We start from the raw sequence: 18,048 nt of genomic DNA on the forward strand, positions 1-18,048 counted from the left end.
GCTGATGGCAATGAACTGGGCGACATGCTCACTGTTGGATGAGCGTTGGCCGTTTTCCTCGAGTAGCGGGCATTGCTGGGCCAGAGGCTAGGGGCCCACAGGGAGCCGAGGAAAGGCCCCGGGCTGGGATTCAGGGCCCCCTTCCGCTCCAGCCGTACCCTTACCCGGCAGATCGCTGGGCCTCGGTTTCCTCCGCTGCTCCGTGAGGAGCTTGGCCAAGATCCTCTCCGAGGCCCCGCTCAACCCTCCGGGGACCCCACCTGATCCCCCCCACCTTCCTCCCCACAGGTGCCCATCTGCAGTGACCAGCCAGAAGCCAAACGCACCGTCTTGGAGCTGGCGCAGGCCATGGGCTTCACCCCCGTGGACATGGGGTCCCTGGCCTCGGCCCGGGAGGTGGAGGCCATGCCCCTGCGCCTCCTCCCAGGCTGGAAGGTGCCTGCTCTCCTGGCCCTGGGGCTCTTCGTCTTCTTCTACACCTACAACTTCATCCGCGATGTGCTGCAGCCCTACCTGCAGGAGGGCAAGAACAAGTTCTACCAGCTGCCTGTGTCCGTGGTCAACACCACGCTGCCCTGCGTGGCCTACGTGCTGCTGTCGCTGGTGTACCTGCCCGGCGTGGTGGCGGCGGCCCTGCAGCTGCGCCGCGGCACCAAGTACCGCCGCTTCCCCGACTGGCTGGGCCACTGGCTGCAGCACCGCAAGCAGATCGGCCTGCTCAGCTTCTTCTGCGCCGCCCTGCACGCGCTCTACAGCTTCTGCCTGCCGCTGCGCCGCTCGCACCGCTACGAGCTGGTCAACCTGGCCGTCAAGCAGGTACGGCGCTCGCCTGCCTCCCGCCAAGCACAGGGCCGGGGGTGCCGGTGGGTGCAGCCCGCCGTTGTCATCGGCCGATCCTGCCTGGACTGGGTCCCGCCCACATCCTGCTGTCCGAGGTTGGGCGTATCAGCGAACAAAACATGGAAAGCCCTATGCTCCCAAGCCAGGGAGACGTAAAGCGCAGCTGTGAGTTACAGAGGGTAGTGAGGTGCTCAGGAGGGAAGTCAAGCAGAGGAGGGGGTGGGGTGCGGTATTAAGGGGCGGTGAGGGAGGCCTGGCTGAGCGGGGGACATGTGAGCCCAGGCCGGAAGGGCAGGAGCTGCCTGGCACCTTTGAGGATCGGCAAGGAGGCCCTCTTGGTGGAGCCAAGGGACGGGGCCTGGGAGGCGGAAGCCACACGAGAGCGGCCTTAAAGGCTGAGGAAGGGCTTTGACCTTAGACTTGAAGCCAAGGAAAGGTGTTGAGTAGAGGAGTGATGATCTGTCTGGGGTTTTAACTGGCTCCCTCTGCTGCCAGGTGGAGAACAGACAATCAAAGCGCAAACGCACACGCTGGGAAACCAGTTAGGCTGTGCAGGAACCCAGAGGAGAGGCGGTGGGGGCTCGGAGTGGGGTGGGAGCGGCAGAGAGGCGAGAAGGTGCTGAAGGCATGTTCTGAAGCCAGAGTGCGCAGAACTGCTGTAACAGACATGGGATTCATGAGGTGTTTGAGGACGGCTCTGGGTTTTCAGCCTGAGCACTTGGAGGGCTGGAGTCGCCATCACCGGAGACGGGAAAGGCTGCAGGAGCATGTGTTTTTGAGGGAGGGGCAGGGCACAGTAATTATTCATTTAGGAAAGCCGTACGGTGATCTTTTGCCAGCAGGATTCCTGGGAATGGAGGGCCTTCGGGCCAAGCCAGGTGGTGTCACAGGCAGCATCCCCTGGCACCTGTACCCACAGAAACAGTCCCCCCCCAGATGCTTCCTCCGGGTTTCCAAGCTCACGGGGCCTGATCCTGAGTCTCAGGCTCAGGTCTGCAAGCAACGCTGCCTTTCTTTATTTTCCCCAACCTGCTTAATTCCACCTCTAGTCCTCAGCCTCTGGCCTGGAGCGTGGGTCCTACCCACTCCAGGACCCTTAGTCACCCAATGAGACACTTCTCTTCTACCCCTGGTTCCAGCTGCAGTTTTGTTCTTGCTTGGGAAGCAGGGATCTTACTGAGGCTGGGCCCTCCCCAGGTTCACCCACCATGCGGCCGTCCCCTCGGAGGCCTGACCACTTCCCAGAGCAGGACCAGGAGGCAAGGCTGGGCCGCTCCCTGGGAACCACAGACCTCAGCCCCTATTCACTCTAGTTCCTGCTTCCCTGCTGGCAGCTTCTCAAATGCCCTCGTCATTCCCCACCCACGGACACCTGGCACCATTTCATCTGTAGGCTTGGGCTTTCATAAGAGAAAAGAGGAACCCCAGACTTCAGGCAAAGAAGCAAGACACCTGCTGGAAATGAGAGAGGAAGGGAGAAAATAATAGTCACTAACGCTTAAAAAGAGCTTACTGTGTTCCAGGTACCATCTAAGAGCTTTACATACCCAGTGTGAATTCATTGAACTCTTATCCCTATAAGGCGGGTGCTGTACTACCCTTATTTTACAGATGATAAAACTGAGGCACAGAGAGTTTAAGTAACTTGGTCAAAGTCACTCAGCCAGTAAGTGGCTGAGCTGGGATCCAGATCCAGCCAATCTCCTCCAGATCCGTGTTCATGCCCATACTGCCTTCTACAGGGAAAACAAGTCCAAATTAACAGTTGAATAAATGATCCCAGAACTCATTCATTCACTGAGTTCTACTGTACCGGGCCCTGAGGCCACAGGATGAAATAAGACGGTCTCGTCCCTCACCTTAGCTGGCGTGGGGTGGCGTGGAGGCCTGCAGGCCAGAGCCCTAGACTCTTGTCCTCCAGCATCACTGACTGGAACAAAGATCTTGACCTTGAGCAAGTCACAGCCCCTCTTTGGTCCTCAGGGCCCTGATGCAGATGGAGGTCTCACCCAGTGCTAATGTTTCCTGATGTAGATGGAGGTCTCACCCAGTGCTAACGTTTTTGATGCTCCTTGATGATATTTTCTTACTTCTAAGAAGAGTCAGCCCGCTGGGCAGGAAGCTCTGCGTGGCTCCTCGGAGAGTGGAACAATGTTTGCTGCCCAGGAGGTGGCAGGTGTTCCAGGCAGTGGATGGGGAAGAAGGTAACGCCCCCTCCCCACTAGAGCACAAGGCAAAACCCCTGCCCGCTCCTTCCGCTGCCCACCCTCTGACTGCCATTCTCCAAATTCTCCACCCTGCCAAGGCTCTCCTTGATATTACGTTTATATAGTTTTGCCATGATGCAAATACCAGGGCACAGAGGGGCCCGTGTGAGGTAATTTTCCCTGAGTTCCAAAGCCCTTTAAGGCTGCAGGCCCCCGTGGCGGTTGCCAGGCAACCATCACTCCCACAGGACAGGATCAGAGACAGACAGCAAGGCCTGTCAGGCAAAGGGGCTGAACCTTGTTCTGCAGAGTTCTGGAGGGCAGAGCCAGGGCTGATGTGGCTTCTCAGGGACGGGAGTGGAAATGGGGGGGGAGGGATTAACAGAGCAGAGCAGCCCAGAAGAGGGGTGGGCAGCCAAAAAGTAAATCAGTGGTGCCTTAGAAACGCATGTCAAGATCAAAATCCAAAATCAAGATAAAGATCGAAGAAAATGTTTTACCCACACACTGTTTTCTCCGCCCTATCACCCCAAATCTAGTCCAGGCTGTCAGAGAGAACTGTCTAAATCTCAGATCTGAGTCTCCTGCCCCTGGGCCCTTCGGCTTCTAACTTGCAACCTGCGGGGAAAGGAAACCCCACACGTGGATGGCAGCGTTCCATCTCTTGTTGACGAACGCTATCCTGGTCGTGCTCAAGGTGGCCGGCTTGATTAGCTCCGAACGTGAGAGAATCACTAGGGGAGTGGAGAGCTGTTTAACCTGTGTCCCAGTTTGCCGTCTGTGACACTGGTCGCTGGGGAGCCCTGGGAACAGCACTGTAGTTCAGTCAGCTGGGTGAGGCTCCCACAGGCTACTGAAGGTGGCCGGGAGCCAGATGCCTATGCAGGTGCCTCACCCCACCCCTTCCCAGTGTCGCGGCTGGGTGGAACTATTAGAGGAAGAAACAAGACATTTTGCAAGCAGATGTGGTGTATGTAATCATCCAAGCTCTGACTTGTGACATTAACTGCCCGATCTTACCAAAATGCAGAAAGGAGTGACTAATAAAGTATATTTGAAGAACAAACAACTTACAACTCGGGGATGACCCGCTGAGCGGCAGTCGTTAGTGCAGGGAAGGTATGAGTTAGCCTTCTCTGGGCTCAGTTACGTGGGAGACCTCCCTGCCCTCTGCAGGGTACCGTCGGCCCCGCCTTTCTCGCCAGCGCTGACGTTCGTTTGGCACACAGCAAAATCACAGGATTTTAGACGTGACCTCTTCCAGCTCTGTCAGTGGAGAAACGGAGCCCCAGAGATGGAGTTGCCCGGAGTCTCACAGAACTCATGGTCAGGGTGAGAACCTGGGTCCCCAGACTCCTGGTCCTTTTGTGGCTTAAAGGCACCAGGGAGAGCCAGCCTGCCCTGAAATAGAACAGAGGGCCTCGTTTCTCTCAAATTGCAGAAGTACCCAGTGGATGGCCTTCTCTCAGTTTCTTTCAACGTTCTCTCGTAAGCTTTTCAAGCATTTTTGCTCAGACCACTAGATTCATGTTTAATATTATATCTTCTAACTGCACTTGGGTTCTTTTTTTCCTGCTGAAATAGTTTCTCAAAAACCTGTATGAGTCACTCTGTTTTGCGAAGCAGAGACCTACCTACTAAAGCCTAGTCACATTTCCTAATGGAAATGCTGTTCCTTGTTGTGCGGGTAGAATTGAAGCAGCAGCGTTTCCTGGTGTTTCTCAGAAAACATCTTGACTTCCAGGAACTCTGCAACGCGGTCTAGTTCGGAAATGATGGTTCTGTTAGAAGGATCTTGATAAAAGCTCTTCCTCGTGTGCACGGTACGAGTGAGCGTCGGCCAGGCTGGCGGGAAAGGGTGGGGCTGAGGTGCAAGGGGTCTCTGAGTGGGGAGGGAGGGGGTAGAAACCTCTGGGCCTGCAGGGGCTCTCCCATTGGTGTGTGCCTGGGGCTCACTGGGGGATCCCAGAACTCTGTGAGGGCAGGTATCTTTGCTCTCTGCAGCCCAGCGCCTAGCACACAGTAGGTGCTTCATAAGCACCTACTGTGTGCTAGGTGCTTCATAAGTGCTCACGGGCCCGCTTGGTGAATGGATGTCGGCCTCTGTTGCCTGGCAGTGGTTGACTCAAAGCTACATTCCTCAGACAGAAATGGGGAGCTGGGTGGGAAGATGGGAGCTGGGGGCTAGTTGAGGGGTTTGGTGTATGTGTGTGTGTGTCTGGAATATGAGCCAGTGACAGGGGCAGCTTGGGGGACCAAGGATCCAGGGTGAGACAGGCTGGGAAGGAAGGTAGCCAGCAGAGGCAGCAGCCTGTCTGGCTGAAGGGATTCTGAGTTAAGAGAGCGCCTCCGTCCTGCTGGGGATTTGGGCACCAGAAAACCTTGTGAGATGGTCATAGTTGGAGGTTCTTTATGTCCTGTCAAATTCTCTGGCTCCTTACTCTTGGCTTATGTGACTGTTCTGGTCGACCGGCCCCAGATTTGTGAAAGCCGTGGGGAGGGAGGAGCCATGCCTTCCGAGCCAGCTGCCTGGGTCCTGATCTCAGCTCTGCCATCTGCTAAGCTGTGTGTGACCATGGAAAGGTCACTTGATCTCTGTGCCTCATTTCCCTCATCTGGAAAATGGGGACAACAGTGACCTCTGCCTCACGGGGTTGCTGTAAGGATCAGGTGAGCTGATACCTGAGGAGCGCTTAAAACAGAGCCAGACACATGTTACGTGGAGTGGAAAGTGGGAATGTTGGTCGTTACTGCGTTTTTCCCGTCCTAAATTCCTTGCTCGCCCAAATCCCAGGGCATCGACCTTGGCCACAGTGTTCATGGTTTCCTTTCCATCCACACCAGGTCTTGACCAATAAAAGTCACCTCTGGATCGAGGAGGAAGTCTGGCGGATGGAGATCTACCTGTCCCTGGGAGTGCTGGCCCTGGGCACGCTGTCCCTGCTGGCTGTCACCTCACTGCCATCCATCGCAAACTCCCTCAACTGGAGGGAGTTCAGCTTTGTTCAGGTAAAGTAGTTCTGCCTCTGCTGGTGAGCCTCGGCGTGGCCCTGGCCCTGCCTCTCCTGTGCAAGCACCTTGCCATCCACGCGCTGCCTGGGCTTTCGTAATCTGTGCTACAGAACCTCTCAGTCAGATGCCCAGGCCTCCCCAAGCCTGGCAGGCTCATCCAAGTCTCCTGATAAAGGGGCTGCCTGGGACAAGCTCAGCCTCGTGGCACCTGGGGATGCCAGATTTAGGCATGTGTAAAAATCAGACAGCAGAATGCTGAACCCTGGACTACACATTCTCAGTATCTACAGTTCTTGGGCTTCCCAAACAAAATCCCATAATACGCAGTCACTGGACGTGTCACTGATCTGGCTGGGTCGTCAGTGAGCCCTTGGGTGAGCCAAACTGCCCAGCCAGCACCCTCAGCTGAACCCGGCCCTGTTGTTTCCTTTAACCTCTTGATTCATGCAGGGTGGATGGGAGGTGAGAGTAGGACCTTCAGTTTATAGGAAATAAAACACAGCATTTCCCAAAGGACACCATTCCTATGTAAAAGGACATGTAGAGTCAAATAAATCTGGGAAGAGATTTGCTTCCCGCTCAGCGAGTCACAATGCACTTTGGCACATCAAGTACTGTCTACAACAAGCAAACCTTGTTAAGCAGACTTATTTCAATATTAGCGTCCTCCCTCCCCCCCGCCCCACGTTTTTCTTTCACTGTCTACACTCCACAGAACACACTTTGGAAGATGCTACTAGTGGCAAAGGTTCTTTATGCATTTATTCACTCAATGTTTATTGAACACCTACTGCATGCCCAGCATCATGCTAGACCTGGGATGCAAGAGGGAACGAGACAGGTATAGCCACGTTTTAATTCTAAGGACCACTGGGACAGGGACATTTTTTACATTCCTTTGGCATCTCCCACTGTTCTCCATACAGAGCACGTGGTCAGCCCCCAAGTGCTGGCAGATTAACTCATCCCCTCCAGTGATGGGCGCTGACTAAGACTGGGTTCTGCCATCGATATGGTATCAGGGCAGGGAAGAGACATCACACCCACCCCCGATGTCAACAAAAAATCTGTCCCATATCTTCTCTGTGCAGTGAGGACACAGTACGGGATTCCAAGAGGGACACCAACAGGGCAGTGCTCTTATGTAATCCATATTAATTATCCCTCATTGGGGATGCATGCATACCCTAGAACAAAACAGAGTAGTGGGTTTTTTGGGGGTTTTTTAAGTGTGTCTGTTTCTGAATCTCACTGGCTCTGCTCATCTCGGAAGGTCTCTGGAGGCGTGCTCAGGCCTGACACATGCCGGCAAAAGGGGAAAGAAAGAATTTTATTTATCTGCCACTAATCCTCACGTGTCGCACACCCAAATCTGGGATTTTCGTGTTCCTGCCTGGTGTATGCTGAGGTGCCTAGTTTATTCACAATTAAAACAGACTGCAGTTCGCTCCCCTCACCGGAAAGTTGCTCCCTTAAGCAGCTGTAGATTACAAGGCCCAGCTCCAGCTGCCAGAGAAAGCCGGGGGATTTGGTTTTGTTAGCAAAAGCTGACTGGGACTCAGCAGCTGTTCTACTTTACATACTGAAGAGTCGAAGTACAAACAGGAAAGTCCTTATGCTGCTGCAAGAAGAGGGGGGTGCAAAGCCGAGAGACGGGTAGAAGGACAGGGTTTTACGTGAGGAAATCAAATGCCCACATTCTGTCCACAAATGCTCTATCTCCCCGGAGTGCTGACACAGAGGAGGGACCGGCACATCGCAGCTCTGTAACCATTAGCAGATCACGTGCGCTCCCCGAGCCTCACTTTACACACTTGTAAAATGGAGTCAGTTAGTTCCCTACAGACGTGTTGTGAGCCACTGTGCAAGATTACGTGTAAAAGAAAAATACAAAGCAATTTGCTGTGATTCTCGGGGCATGTAGCCACATTTCCATGATCTCTGACTAAGCCACCCATTTCTGAGTTCAGTAGGAGGCAGCAAGAGACAGGCAAGAGACTCCCACCCAGAGTTGCAGAATGGTCCGGGGCAGTGTTTGCAAACTGCAGTTGACGCTTGTCGGTGGGTCATGAAATCAATTTTGTGGACCACAGCAAGCTTTTTAAACATGAAATAGAGTAGAACGTCTCCAAAAATGTCAGAGTTCTTTTTACATGTTCTAAGCACAGACATTTTTTCAGTGGTATCAATTCAGTAGTTACATACACATATGTGGGCATACGTCATTGTGTACTGGGCAGTAATGAAAATGTGATTCTTAATGTGAGCTGCCATCAAAAAGTTTGAAGTCACGGGGCTCTTGGAGCAATGCAGATACCCAGGACTACCCTTGACCTGTGGACTCAGATGCCCGGGGTTGGCTCTGGAGTCCGTTTTTATAGGCTCCTTGGGTGACTTAGTAAGTGCACGTGATGCAGTGTGTGACAGTCTCCGGGGTGGGGGACACAGGCTGTGGAGGCAGCAGACCTGGGTTTCAGTCCCAAGACCACCACTTAGCAGCCCTGCACCACTAGACAGTTCCTTAGCCTCTCAAGCGTCTGCGTCCTGACCTGTCTGCGTCCACCTACTGTAGTCATTGGGAGGATTTGTGTGGAGGACGTGTATAGCGCATGATGCATGTACCCAGTAGAGGCTGTGCAGTTTTTGAGGTGAGCTGCAACCTCCTCCTGTAAGGTGAGCGCTGCTTTACAACGAGGAGCTACCCGGACCCCATTTCCTTTCCCAGCCACGAACGACTGCAACAGGTCACCAGGGCTTAGAAAGTGGCTGTGGAGACACCGTGGTTCTCAGTGGGCCTGGCCTGACCCCTGGGTCTGTAATGATTTATTGAGCTAGAAAGCCATCAAAACAGGGTGTGGATTCCACAGAGGTGACTCGTGCTTACGTGTATCCTTTTGTTCCTGAGGCTGTTTTCGAAGTTTTTAATTTGGGGTTTTGTTTGTCTGGGTGTTTTTGTTGCTATTGTTTTGGTTTGGTTTGTTTTGGGCTGTGCTAACTGCTCCGAATTAAGCCAGTTAAACATTGTTGTTAGATTGCCAAATACCCAGGTCGGGGCAGCTGCCCCTGGACAGAGAAATGAGTGTTCGGCTCTTAGCACCTTGGCTCTGCCCCATCGTTAGGGGAGCTCCCTGTGGCCTTGCCCACTCCAGCCACCTGCCTGAGATAATAACAGAGCCCCGTCCTGACCCCAGCTTTGTGAGCAATTGTCCAAAGGCCCTCCCGCCACAGTGATTGAGCGCCAGCAGGAGCCACCAGCAACCTAGCTGTGTCTTGTCTGCTAACAAGCTTACGTAGAATAAAAATGGCCCTAGCTTGTGGTGGGCGTTATTAATTGCCCCATGATGATGCCTCCCTTTCTTCTGGCTTCCTTTGACTGTTCTGGGATTTTTTAAATTGTTCCCAAGGAGAGAGAGTTTTAGGGAAACAAACTTGCTGGAATCATCCAGGCTTCCCATTGGAATTGGAAAGTCAAAAGGCCCTTTGTTACTGACTGGTCTTTGGGGCCTCCTGCCATCTGTCACCGTGGGATTCTGGATGGCAAAGGGAAGAGGATATATGAGCAGAAGCGGGTCTTCATACTCTCCCAGGGCATGTCTTGTTTGCCCAGCACAGCCCATCACTCTCCAGATTAGGGCAGGGGACAGTGGTGAACACGGGCCAAACACTGGAGCCCCAGGGCACGTCACCGAGGGAGGTGCTGAGGCCTTTCTGGGGCCACCAGGACTCAGTCCCCAGGTCTGGGTGGCTTCTCGCTGCTGCAGCATCTGGGAGAGCTTCACGATGCAGCGTGTGAGCCCATTCAGGCCCTTGATGGGTCTTTGTCTAAGGAACAGAAAGGACCGGGTCCACCCCAATCAAATAGCCTAGGCAGAGGGACCTTGAAGACTTCTCAACCTGAAGTTAGAAGGGCTCAGGTGATCAGAGTCTCCTAAGTTAGTGGTTCTTAGTCCTGTCTGCATGTCAGCATAATCTCTGATAAAGGCTACCATGCCTGAGCTCCACCCCTGTCCAATTTAATCCGATTTTCTGGGACTGGCGCTTGGGCATTAAGATTTTCCCCATTGACCATGTAGCCAGATTTGAAAACCACGCCTCAGGCCGCTAAAGTCTCAGGGGTAAAAAGGCACGTCCCAGACGTCTCAGCAAAGCCCAGTAAATTCGCCTGAGTAAGGGGAGCAACAGTTTGGGACGTGGAAGCTGGTTGGGGAATAACAAGGTGGTTGTCAGGCTAGTTCAAGATTTATTCCTGATGGTCAGTGCTGGGACCTTTCCTGCCCCCAATTTTTTTTTATTGTGGTAAAGTAACATAACAAAAGTTATCACCTTAACCGTTTTGAAGTGCGCAGTTCAGTAATATTAAGTATATTCACATTGTTGTGCAATCATCACCACCATCTATCTCCAGAGCTCTTTTCACCTTGCAGAACTGAAACTCTGTCCCCGTTAAACACTAACTCCCCATTCCTCTCTTCTCCCAGCCTCTGGCAATTACCATTCTACATTTCTGGCCCAGTGATTTTTACTACCTCATACAGGCACCTTATATAAGTGGAATTCTCCAGTACTTGTCTTTTTGTGACTGGCTTATTTCACTTAGCATGATGTCCTCAAGGTTCATCCATATTGTAGCATGTGACAGAATTGTATTCTTATTTAAGGCTGAATAGTATTCCATTGTACAGAGATACTACATTTTGCTTATCTGTCTGTCAGTGGACACTGGGGTTGCTTCTACATTTGAGCTATTGTGAATAATCCTGGTGTATAAATAACTCTTCAAGACCCTACTTTCAGTTATTTTGGGTATATACCAGAAGTGGAATTGCTGGAGCACACGGTGATTGTATTTTTAATTCACTGAGGATCCTGCATACCATTTTCCACAGTAGCTGCACCCTTTTACCTTCCCACTAGCAGTGCATAAGGGTTTTAATTTCTCCACCTCCGCGCCAACACTTGTTTTCTTGTTTTCTTTTTTTCTTAATAGTAGCCATCCTAATGGGTGTGAAGTGATTTTGATTTGCATTTCCCTCATGATGAGCGACGTTGAGCATCTCTTCATGTGTTTATTGGCCATTCATGTATCTTCTTTGGAGAAATTTCTGTTCAAGTCCTTTGCCTATTTTTGAATTGGGTTGTTTGTTTTTGTTGTTGTTGAGTTTAAGAGTTCTCTATATAGTCTGGATATTAATCCCAAATATTTTCTCAGTGCTGGGGACTTTTTTAACCCCCGTCTTCGTTATCAATAGATCAGAACTTGGAAAAAGTTGGTGTGGTTCAGAAGTTGCTACGAGATTTGGAATCTTGATAGACACGTCTGGAGGTGACAAGGATTTGGTTACACGTGACTCACAGTCAAAGAGGCTTCCATTTGGGGGCTGACCGTTTGCACATGACACGTGAAGTAGCTGTGGGTAGTAGCATAGAGCCAACCATGGCCTTTCCCTACAGGCTGTGCTGAGCCAGGAAGTTGTTAAGGATGTAATAAAAAGATCCTCGAAGTGGTCACAAAGCCAAAGAGAACCAGAGATGGCTAGGAAGGATAGAGACTGGGGATCTTCTGGCAGCTAGTATTTTGTTTAGGGTCAAAAATGTTACACTTGTGAACCTGTCTATGAACTTGTATGTATAGCCATTAGAAAATATATACTATTACTATTTTTAGTAAAAGCATTACAAACAATTCTTCTGAACCATGTTCTTCCACTTGCTGAGGTTCACCATCCTGGTGTTTATACTGGAGAAGGTATAAGCAAAGCGCCCCCCATGCTAGGGAGGAGCGAGAATGAGGCACGGTGGCAGAATCAGACCCACTTAGCGCCGTGTCTGGGGGGAGTGCAAACAAGACAGCGTCCCTCAGCCAAGCCCCTGGATTGATGCTGACAGGCTGGGCTGGAAGGAAATCCAGGAGGCCTGATTACACTTTCTCTGTGGAAAGCTCAAAACCAACCTGTAAAAAGCACGCTGAGGTATCGTCATGCTGCCACATTTCAATTAAACCCTTGCAGTGTCTCGTTGGAGAAAATGCAAATGTGTTCACTGCTCGATGGGCCACTGCTGTCTTCATTCCTTGTGTAATTAACACGGGTCTCTCCCGCCCGGAACCTCTTGGTGCCCTGTGCCCTGTGCCCCTCCTCCCGAACCTCCACGAAGTCCTAACCCCGGGTGCTCTCTGCTCTGCATCACTGCCTGCCAGGCCTGGGGGCTGGAGAATGCTGCAGCTATACAGCACTTTCCCTACAGTTCTGACTTCACTTTTGTAATCACCTCCTTCTCACTGAGGCTAATTAAGCAACTTGCCGAGGGTCACAGTGTCAGTTGAGACTAGCACCGACAGTAGAATCCGGAAGGCATCATTTGTAGTTTGCAAGAAACCCTACGTGCAAAAGATTCCCAGAGGCTAGAGGTACAGATCGTCACTTCCTGGCTATTTTCACATCACACTTCCCATAGAAAGTCATGATTGTATAGCACTTGGGGTGACGAGGAACTGCTCACGGCTGGAAGTGACCCACGAAAGCCCACACCTGGCTCAAGGGGCAAGATGCTCTGCTGTACGACGGCTCGGACCATTTCCATTTGCATCTGTGATGGTCTTGATCTCCCCAGCATCACTAATCTCCTTCCAGGCAGGAGAGTAATCCTGGTGGGGTTTGCACCTGGCGTGTTCATAGCTCAGAGCATGGGCAGGAGGTGAGGGACCAGCACCCACAGAAAGCATCTATGTGATGTTGTGGGCTTTCTATACAGTGTCAGGACAACTAGCCTGCAAGCCCCTGTGAGTCACCTTCACTATTGGTGCCAAATCCATGTGCCAAGTAAATTTTTCCTTTGTGTTTACCTTTTCTTTTTTTTTAATATTTTTTTAATTTTTATTTTTATTTATTTATGGCTGTGTTGGGCCTTCGTTTCTGTGCGAGGGCTTTCTCCAGTTGTGGCAAGTGGGGGCCACTCTTCATCGCGGTGCGCAGGCCTCTCACTATTGCGGCCTCTCTTCTTGCGGAGCACAGGCTCCAGACGCGCAGGCTCAGTAGTTGTGGCACACGGGCTTAGTTGATCCGCGGCATGTGGGATCTACCCAGACCAGGGCTCGAACCCGTGTCCCCTGCATTGGCAGGCAAATTCTCAACCACTGCGCCACCAGGGAAGCCCCCTGTGTTTATCTTTAAATCAACTTGAAATCCACTCACCTTTTACCTGGCCGTATCTTATGCCAAATATTATCTGTGAAATTATGATTTTGATATGCTAACAGACACATTACTCTGTACACATGAAAAGATACACAAAACTAGTAACATGTTTTTAAACTTCTTTAAATTTAATTCCATCTTAAGTCCTCTGGCAGCCACCAGAGGTAAGAATAATACAGTTTGGGGAAAAGCATTGGGTTTCTTTGTTTTTGTTTTTTAATAAATTTATTTATTTATTTATTTATTTATTTTTGGCTGCGTTGGGTCTTCGTTGCTGCGCGCGGGCTTTCTCTAGTTGCAGCGAGCGGGGCCTGCTCTTCGTTGCGGTGTGTGGGCTTCTCGTTGCGGTGGCTTCTCTTGTTGCGGAGCACGGGCTCTAGACACGCGGGCTTCAGTAGTTGTGGCTCGTGGGCTCAGTAGTTGTGGCTCGCGGGCTCTAGAGCACAGGCTCAGTAGTTGTGGCACACAGGCTCAGTTGCTCCGTGGCATGTGGGATCCTCCCGGACCAGGGCGCGAACCCGTGTTCGCTGCATTCGCAGGCGGATTCTGCACCACCAGGGAAGTCCCCAAGCATTGTTATTTTATAGAATCCTTATGAATCAACGAATCCTTATATACTTTGACGTACGAGCATTGTTCTCTTGGGGAAACTGAGGCTCAGAAGAGTTTAGATAGTAATAAGATCGCACAGAGAGTGAGTGACGGGGCTGGGATTTGAACCCAGAGCCCTGCTAAAGCTGCCCTCCTTCCTTCCCCTCTGCCAAGTAAGCAGACAAGCCATTGGTAGGATCTCTGTGTCCATCCTCACCCTGACCCTCATTCTAGCCTTCTTCTCTCCGGCAGTCCACTCTGGGCTTTGTGGGCCTGGTGCTGAGCACCGTGCATACCCTCACCTACGGCTGGACCCGCGCCTTCGAGGAGAGTCGCTACAAGTTCTACCTGCCCCCCACCTTCACACTCACCCTGCTGGTGCCCTGTGTGGTCATCCTGGCCAAAGGCCTCTTTCTCCTGCCCTGCTTCAGCCGCAGACTCTCCAAGATCCGGAGGGGCTGGGAGAAGGATGGCGCCGTCAAGTTCACGCTGCCAGTGGACCGCGCCCTGGCCCAGAAGACAAGCCACATGTGAGGTGCCTGCACCCGGCTCCGGAAGCCAGACACAGGCAGGACAGTGCCCAGAGTCTCTCAGGACTTCTCGCCTTGATCATGCAGGACAACAGAATGACACACAGATTGGTGGGTTGAGGTCTGAATTCCTGGGACGTGTGTGGTAATATTCAGAATGACACACCTGTGTGTGATATGTATGTCCATATGTATTTCATATATATAACAGGATTTGCAATTATACTTACTTAGCTAAAAAGTTGAGTCCCTGAGATTTCAGCCTGTAGATTTAAAAGCAAGTGTCAGATGTTAGGAGAGCAGCAGCTCACACTATTGTGACATTTACAGAGAGATGCACAGACTTTTTGCACAGAAAAGGCAGTGAGAGGCTTGCACTTTGGTGGATTCCATCCATTTGTGCACCTCCCCGCCCGCCCCTTTTTGCTACTTCCCCAAGGCTTTTGCAGAACTGGGGCTCCAAGGTGGCAGGACAGACAAGAGCTCTGCCTGGAGCCCAGTTTGGGTGCACAGGGCTGACAAGTCTCCAGTGAGCAGGGCGTGCAGCTCCGTCTTTGGCTGCAGCAGGAGGCCAGGCGGGATTGAGGGCACTGGGGGTGAGCTTGTGTCTGTCCTGGGTGCCACCTGAAGGTCCATCCTTTGCCAGGTTGGGGGGTGGGAAGGGGGAGGGACTGGAGCTAAGCCTGCTCCCCCTAATTCTCCCTGAGCTGGGAGATCTTTTCCTGAAAGTCAGAAGTCACCACGGCAGCTGCAAATTGATCCTCCTGTGGGAGTGTGAAGTCATCTCCTTGCCAGAACCACTAATGAACCCTGTCTTGAGAACAAGTGTAATTTCTTTCCTTCCTTTAAGTTGGTGATGACCGTTCTTTAAACCGCTGTGCCTTCTCACCTTGTAAATCATTAGTTTGAATGTCTCCCAGGAAGGCCTAGAGCAGACCCTTTAAAAGTTGGTTCAGGGGGAAGGGAACACAAGACCCAGAGCGCTCAGCGTGACAGCCCCGCCTTTCTTGGGACCCCATCCAGCGGGCTGAAGGATGGATTGTCCTCACTGAGCTGGTTCTGCGGAAGGACACCGGGGACCTCTTCAAATATCTTCTGCTGCTACCGGGCAGAGAACCTGCCTTCCAAGCACCCCGAAAACCACACTGGCTCCAGGTTCCTCCTAATGCAGGGTTATGTTTCAAAATAGCTGGAAGGGTCTTTTCCTCCAAAGCCACAAATTTGAAACACTGCTGCTCCAAAGCACAAGAGGCTGCAGGGCGTGTATCCTTGAATCACACGCCATCCCACACTGATTCATACTGAAACTGTTTTCATTTCCCCTGTAGAGAGAATCAGCTGTTCTCGGCTGAGCCCCCAACCCAGGGCAGAATCAGGATGATCGATGTGCCATCTTTGAACACAGAGGGATGCGGTCCTGATGGAGGACATCAGTGAGGCGTACCCAGGATGGGGGTGTTGGTCACGGTCATATTCTTAGGTCTCCTGGGCCAGAGGGCATCTTAGGATGGAATAGAGTCAGCTGGCAAAAGCTGACCCAAGAGCGCCACAGGAGCGGATGGTCCCGCCTCCCCACAGAGACTGCGCTGGCTCATGGCTGTGAAGCACAGTAGGGTCCTTTAGCGAAAAGGGAAAAAAGAGCCAAGTGCAAGCATATCTCATTGGGCCAGTGACCGATGGAGGGAAGGCAGTGCAGGCAAAGCTGCCTGCTTCCTGCAGATGTTTTCCATCTGCAGCTCAAAGGCTGAGCAGCACAAGCTTGCCTCCCAGATGGGCCCTGATGGAGTGGCAGCCTTGGCCTCAGAGAGGCTTGCTGGAAAGGAGGCAGGCAAAGCAGACATGTCGGCATTTGCTTGACAAAATGAGGGCCCATCAATTTCCTGCTGATAGGAAGCAGGGAGAACATGGGCAGCTGGAACCCACCAAGGATTATCAACCCCGGTCAGTATTGGCTGCCCTTTTTCTCTGGCCCTCCCCAGGCCCAGGATGTTTCCTTCTACCAAAGATGCTGACCCAGAGCCAAGTTTAATGTGCTCCCTCCCCTTCCCCACCCAGGAGGGGACAGGTGCAGCAGAGGAGCTGGCCACGCCCAAACTGGACAATCAGCTCATGAGAGGCAGGGTGGGCTGTGTGCTTGGCCTTGACCTGGTGTCTGCTGCTGCCCTTCCCTACCTCATCAGGCAGCTGGCAACAGCACCCCCGTGAGAGCAAGTCTCTCCCTTACAGCCTGGGAAATTCTATGTGCCTCTGGGTACAAAAGTGCCTGAACCAAAGTGCTCTGGAAACCCTAAATGCCATGGTCTGAGGTTGAATGTTTAAAATCTATGCTATTGGAACTGTGTGTGTATTTTGTTTTTACCTTGTAGAGCTTGTCTGAGAAGCAGCAAAAATAAACACCTAACTTCCCGTGAATTTCAGGCTTTTATTTCTGTTGCACTGATCACCTGCAATGATCATTCGTTCATTGGCCTGGTGAGCCTTCCGATTGGAGTTTGCTCTGAGTCAGGCAGCGTGCAAAGTGAGCACAGAATGATCTGGGCTAGAGCTCACCTCTGAGGAAGGGACCTGCAGACCTGCAGTGACAAGGCCAGTAAGGATATGGACGAGATCCAGGTGACAAAGTGCCAGGGTATGTGAAAGGAGTACCAGGAAGGCTTCCTGGAGGGAGCAGCGTCTGTGCTGTGGTCTGAACGCTGTGGCTTTAATGTAGGTTAGAGCAGCAGTGCCTCTCAAACTATCACGCGCACAGGAGTTGCATAAGGGTCTTGTTCAAACACAGGTTTGGATTCGTGGGTCAGGGGTGAGGCCCGAGACTGTGCATCTCTAATAAAGTTCCCAGGTTACACACATGGTATTGATCCTCAGACAGAGTAACAAGGGCTTAGACAGCTTCCTTTGTCTCTGCTGTGCTATAGTCTATGGCCCACAGACCAGTGCATCTCTGCCGCATTAAGCTTCCTCTGGACTCTGGTGCCCTGGCTGCCCTGGTGAGATATGCCTCTGTATACTGCTGGTGCTGCTGCAAGCCCCTTGTTCTCTTAAAGGCAGAGGGAGAAGACACTCCACCAGAGCCACAGCCTTGCACTCTGCGTGCTCCGTGCAGGACGCCTCCAGGTAGTCCCACACATCAGCCCTGGGTCCATCAGGAAAACAGGAACTCTTCACAGAACAACCCCCTGTCATGCAGTCAAGCTTTGCTACTGAAGCAACCAGAAATGTCTTACTGTACTGGGAAATGAAAAGGAAACCTCCATGCAGAAAGCAGTCTAGTGACTAAAAACCATTTCTTGGGAACAATAACCATTCTGAGCCCATGAAAGGAGTTTTCCAAAATAAGAAACATGGCCAGAAAAAAAACTTCACAACAAATAGTTTTCAAAAAGAAAAAAAAAATCTTGTGCTTGAAGGTTTGTTTTTCTACTCTGCATCCTCCCACGCATAATGCTGGGAGAGTTAAGTTTAAAAAGAAGTGCTAAAATCAATGACAAAGTATCCATTATTTTGGTAGTTCACATAAGAACTAAGAGCAACCAAAATAACTCATATTAGTTAAAGAGAAGAATGATCATTCAGCTACTTGAAAAGCTGCATCTGCTTCAAAAGCGATGAAGGGGGACCCTTGGAAGTACAGAAGCCCACTTGCCCTGGATCTCTTTAGAAAGAAGAAGTTGGCAT

At 51.6% G+C, this 18,048-nt stretch overlaps 1 protein-coding gene across 3 annotated transcripts in view; it reads left to right on the top strand.

The window, feature by feature from the left end:
* STEAP3 (STEAP3 metalloreductase) overlaps positions 1 to 18,048 on the top strand; it is a 65,324-nt gene that overhangs the window by 26,709 nt on the left and 20,567 nt on the right. For 2 of the 3 annotated variants that reach the window (XM_068545266.1, XM_068545267.1), the window contains exons 3-5: positions 289 to 816; positions 5,892 to 6,056; positions 14,096 to 16,785. In XM_068545266.1, the coding sequence (XP_068401367.1) occupies positions 289 to 816; positions 5,892 to 6,056; positions 14,096 to 14,377 (975 nt within the window). In that variant the 3' untranslated portion in view covers positions 14,378 to 16,785. Of the gene's footprint in view, positions 1 to 288; positions 817 to 5,891; positions 6,057 to 14,095; positions 16,786 to 18,048 lie in introns of those variants that run through there. The other variant, XM_068545269.1, reaches the window with a different exon arrangement.

Source organism: Eschrichtius robustus, chromosome 5 (genome assembly GCF_028021215.1).
Source record: "Eschrichtius robustus isolate mEscRob2 chromosome 5, mEscRob2.pri, whole genome shotgun sequence".
Lineage (NCBI taxonomy): Eukaryota > Metazoa > Chordata > Mammalia > Artiodactyla > Eschrichtiidae > Eschrichtius > Eschrichtius robustus.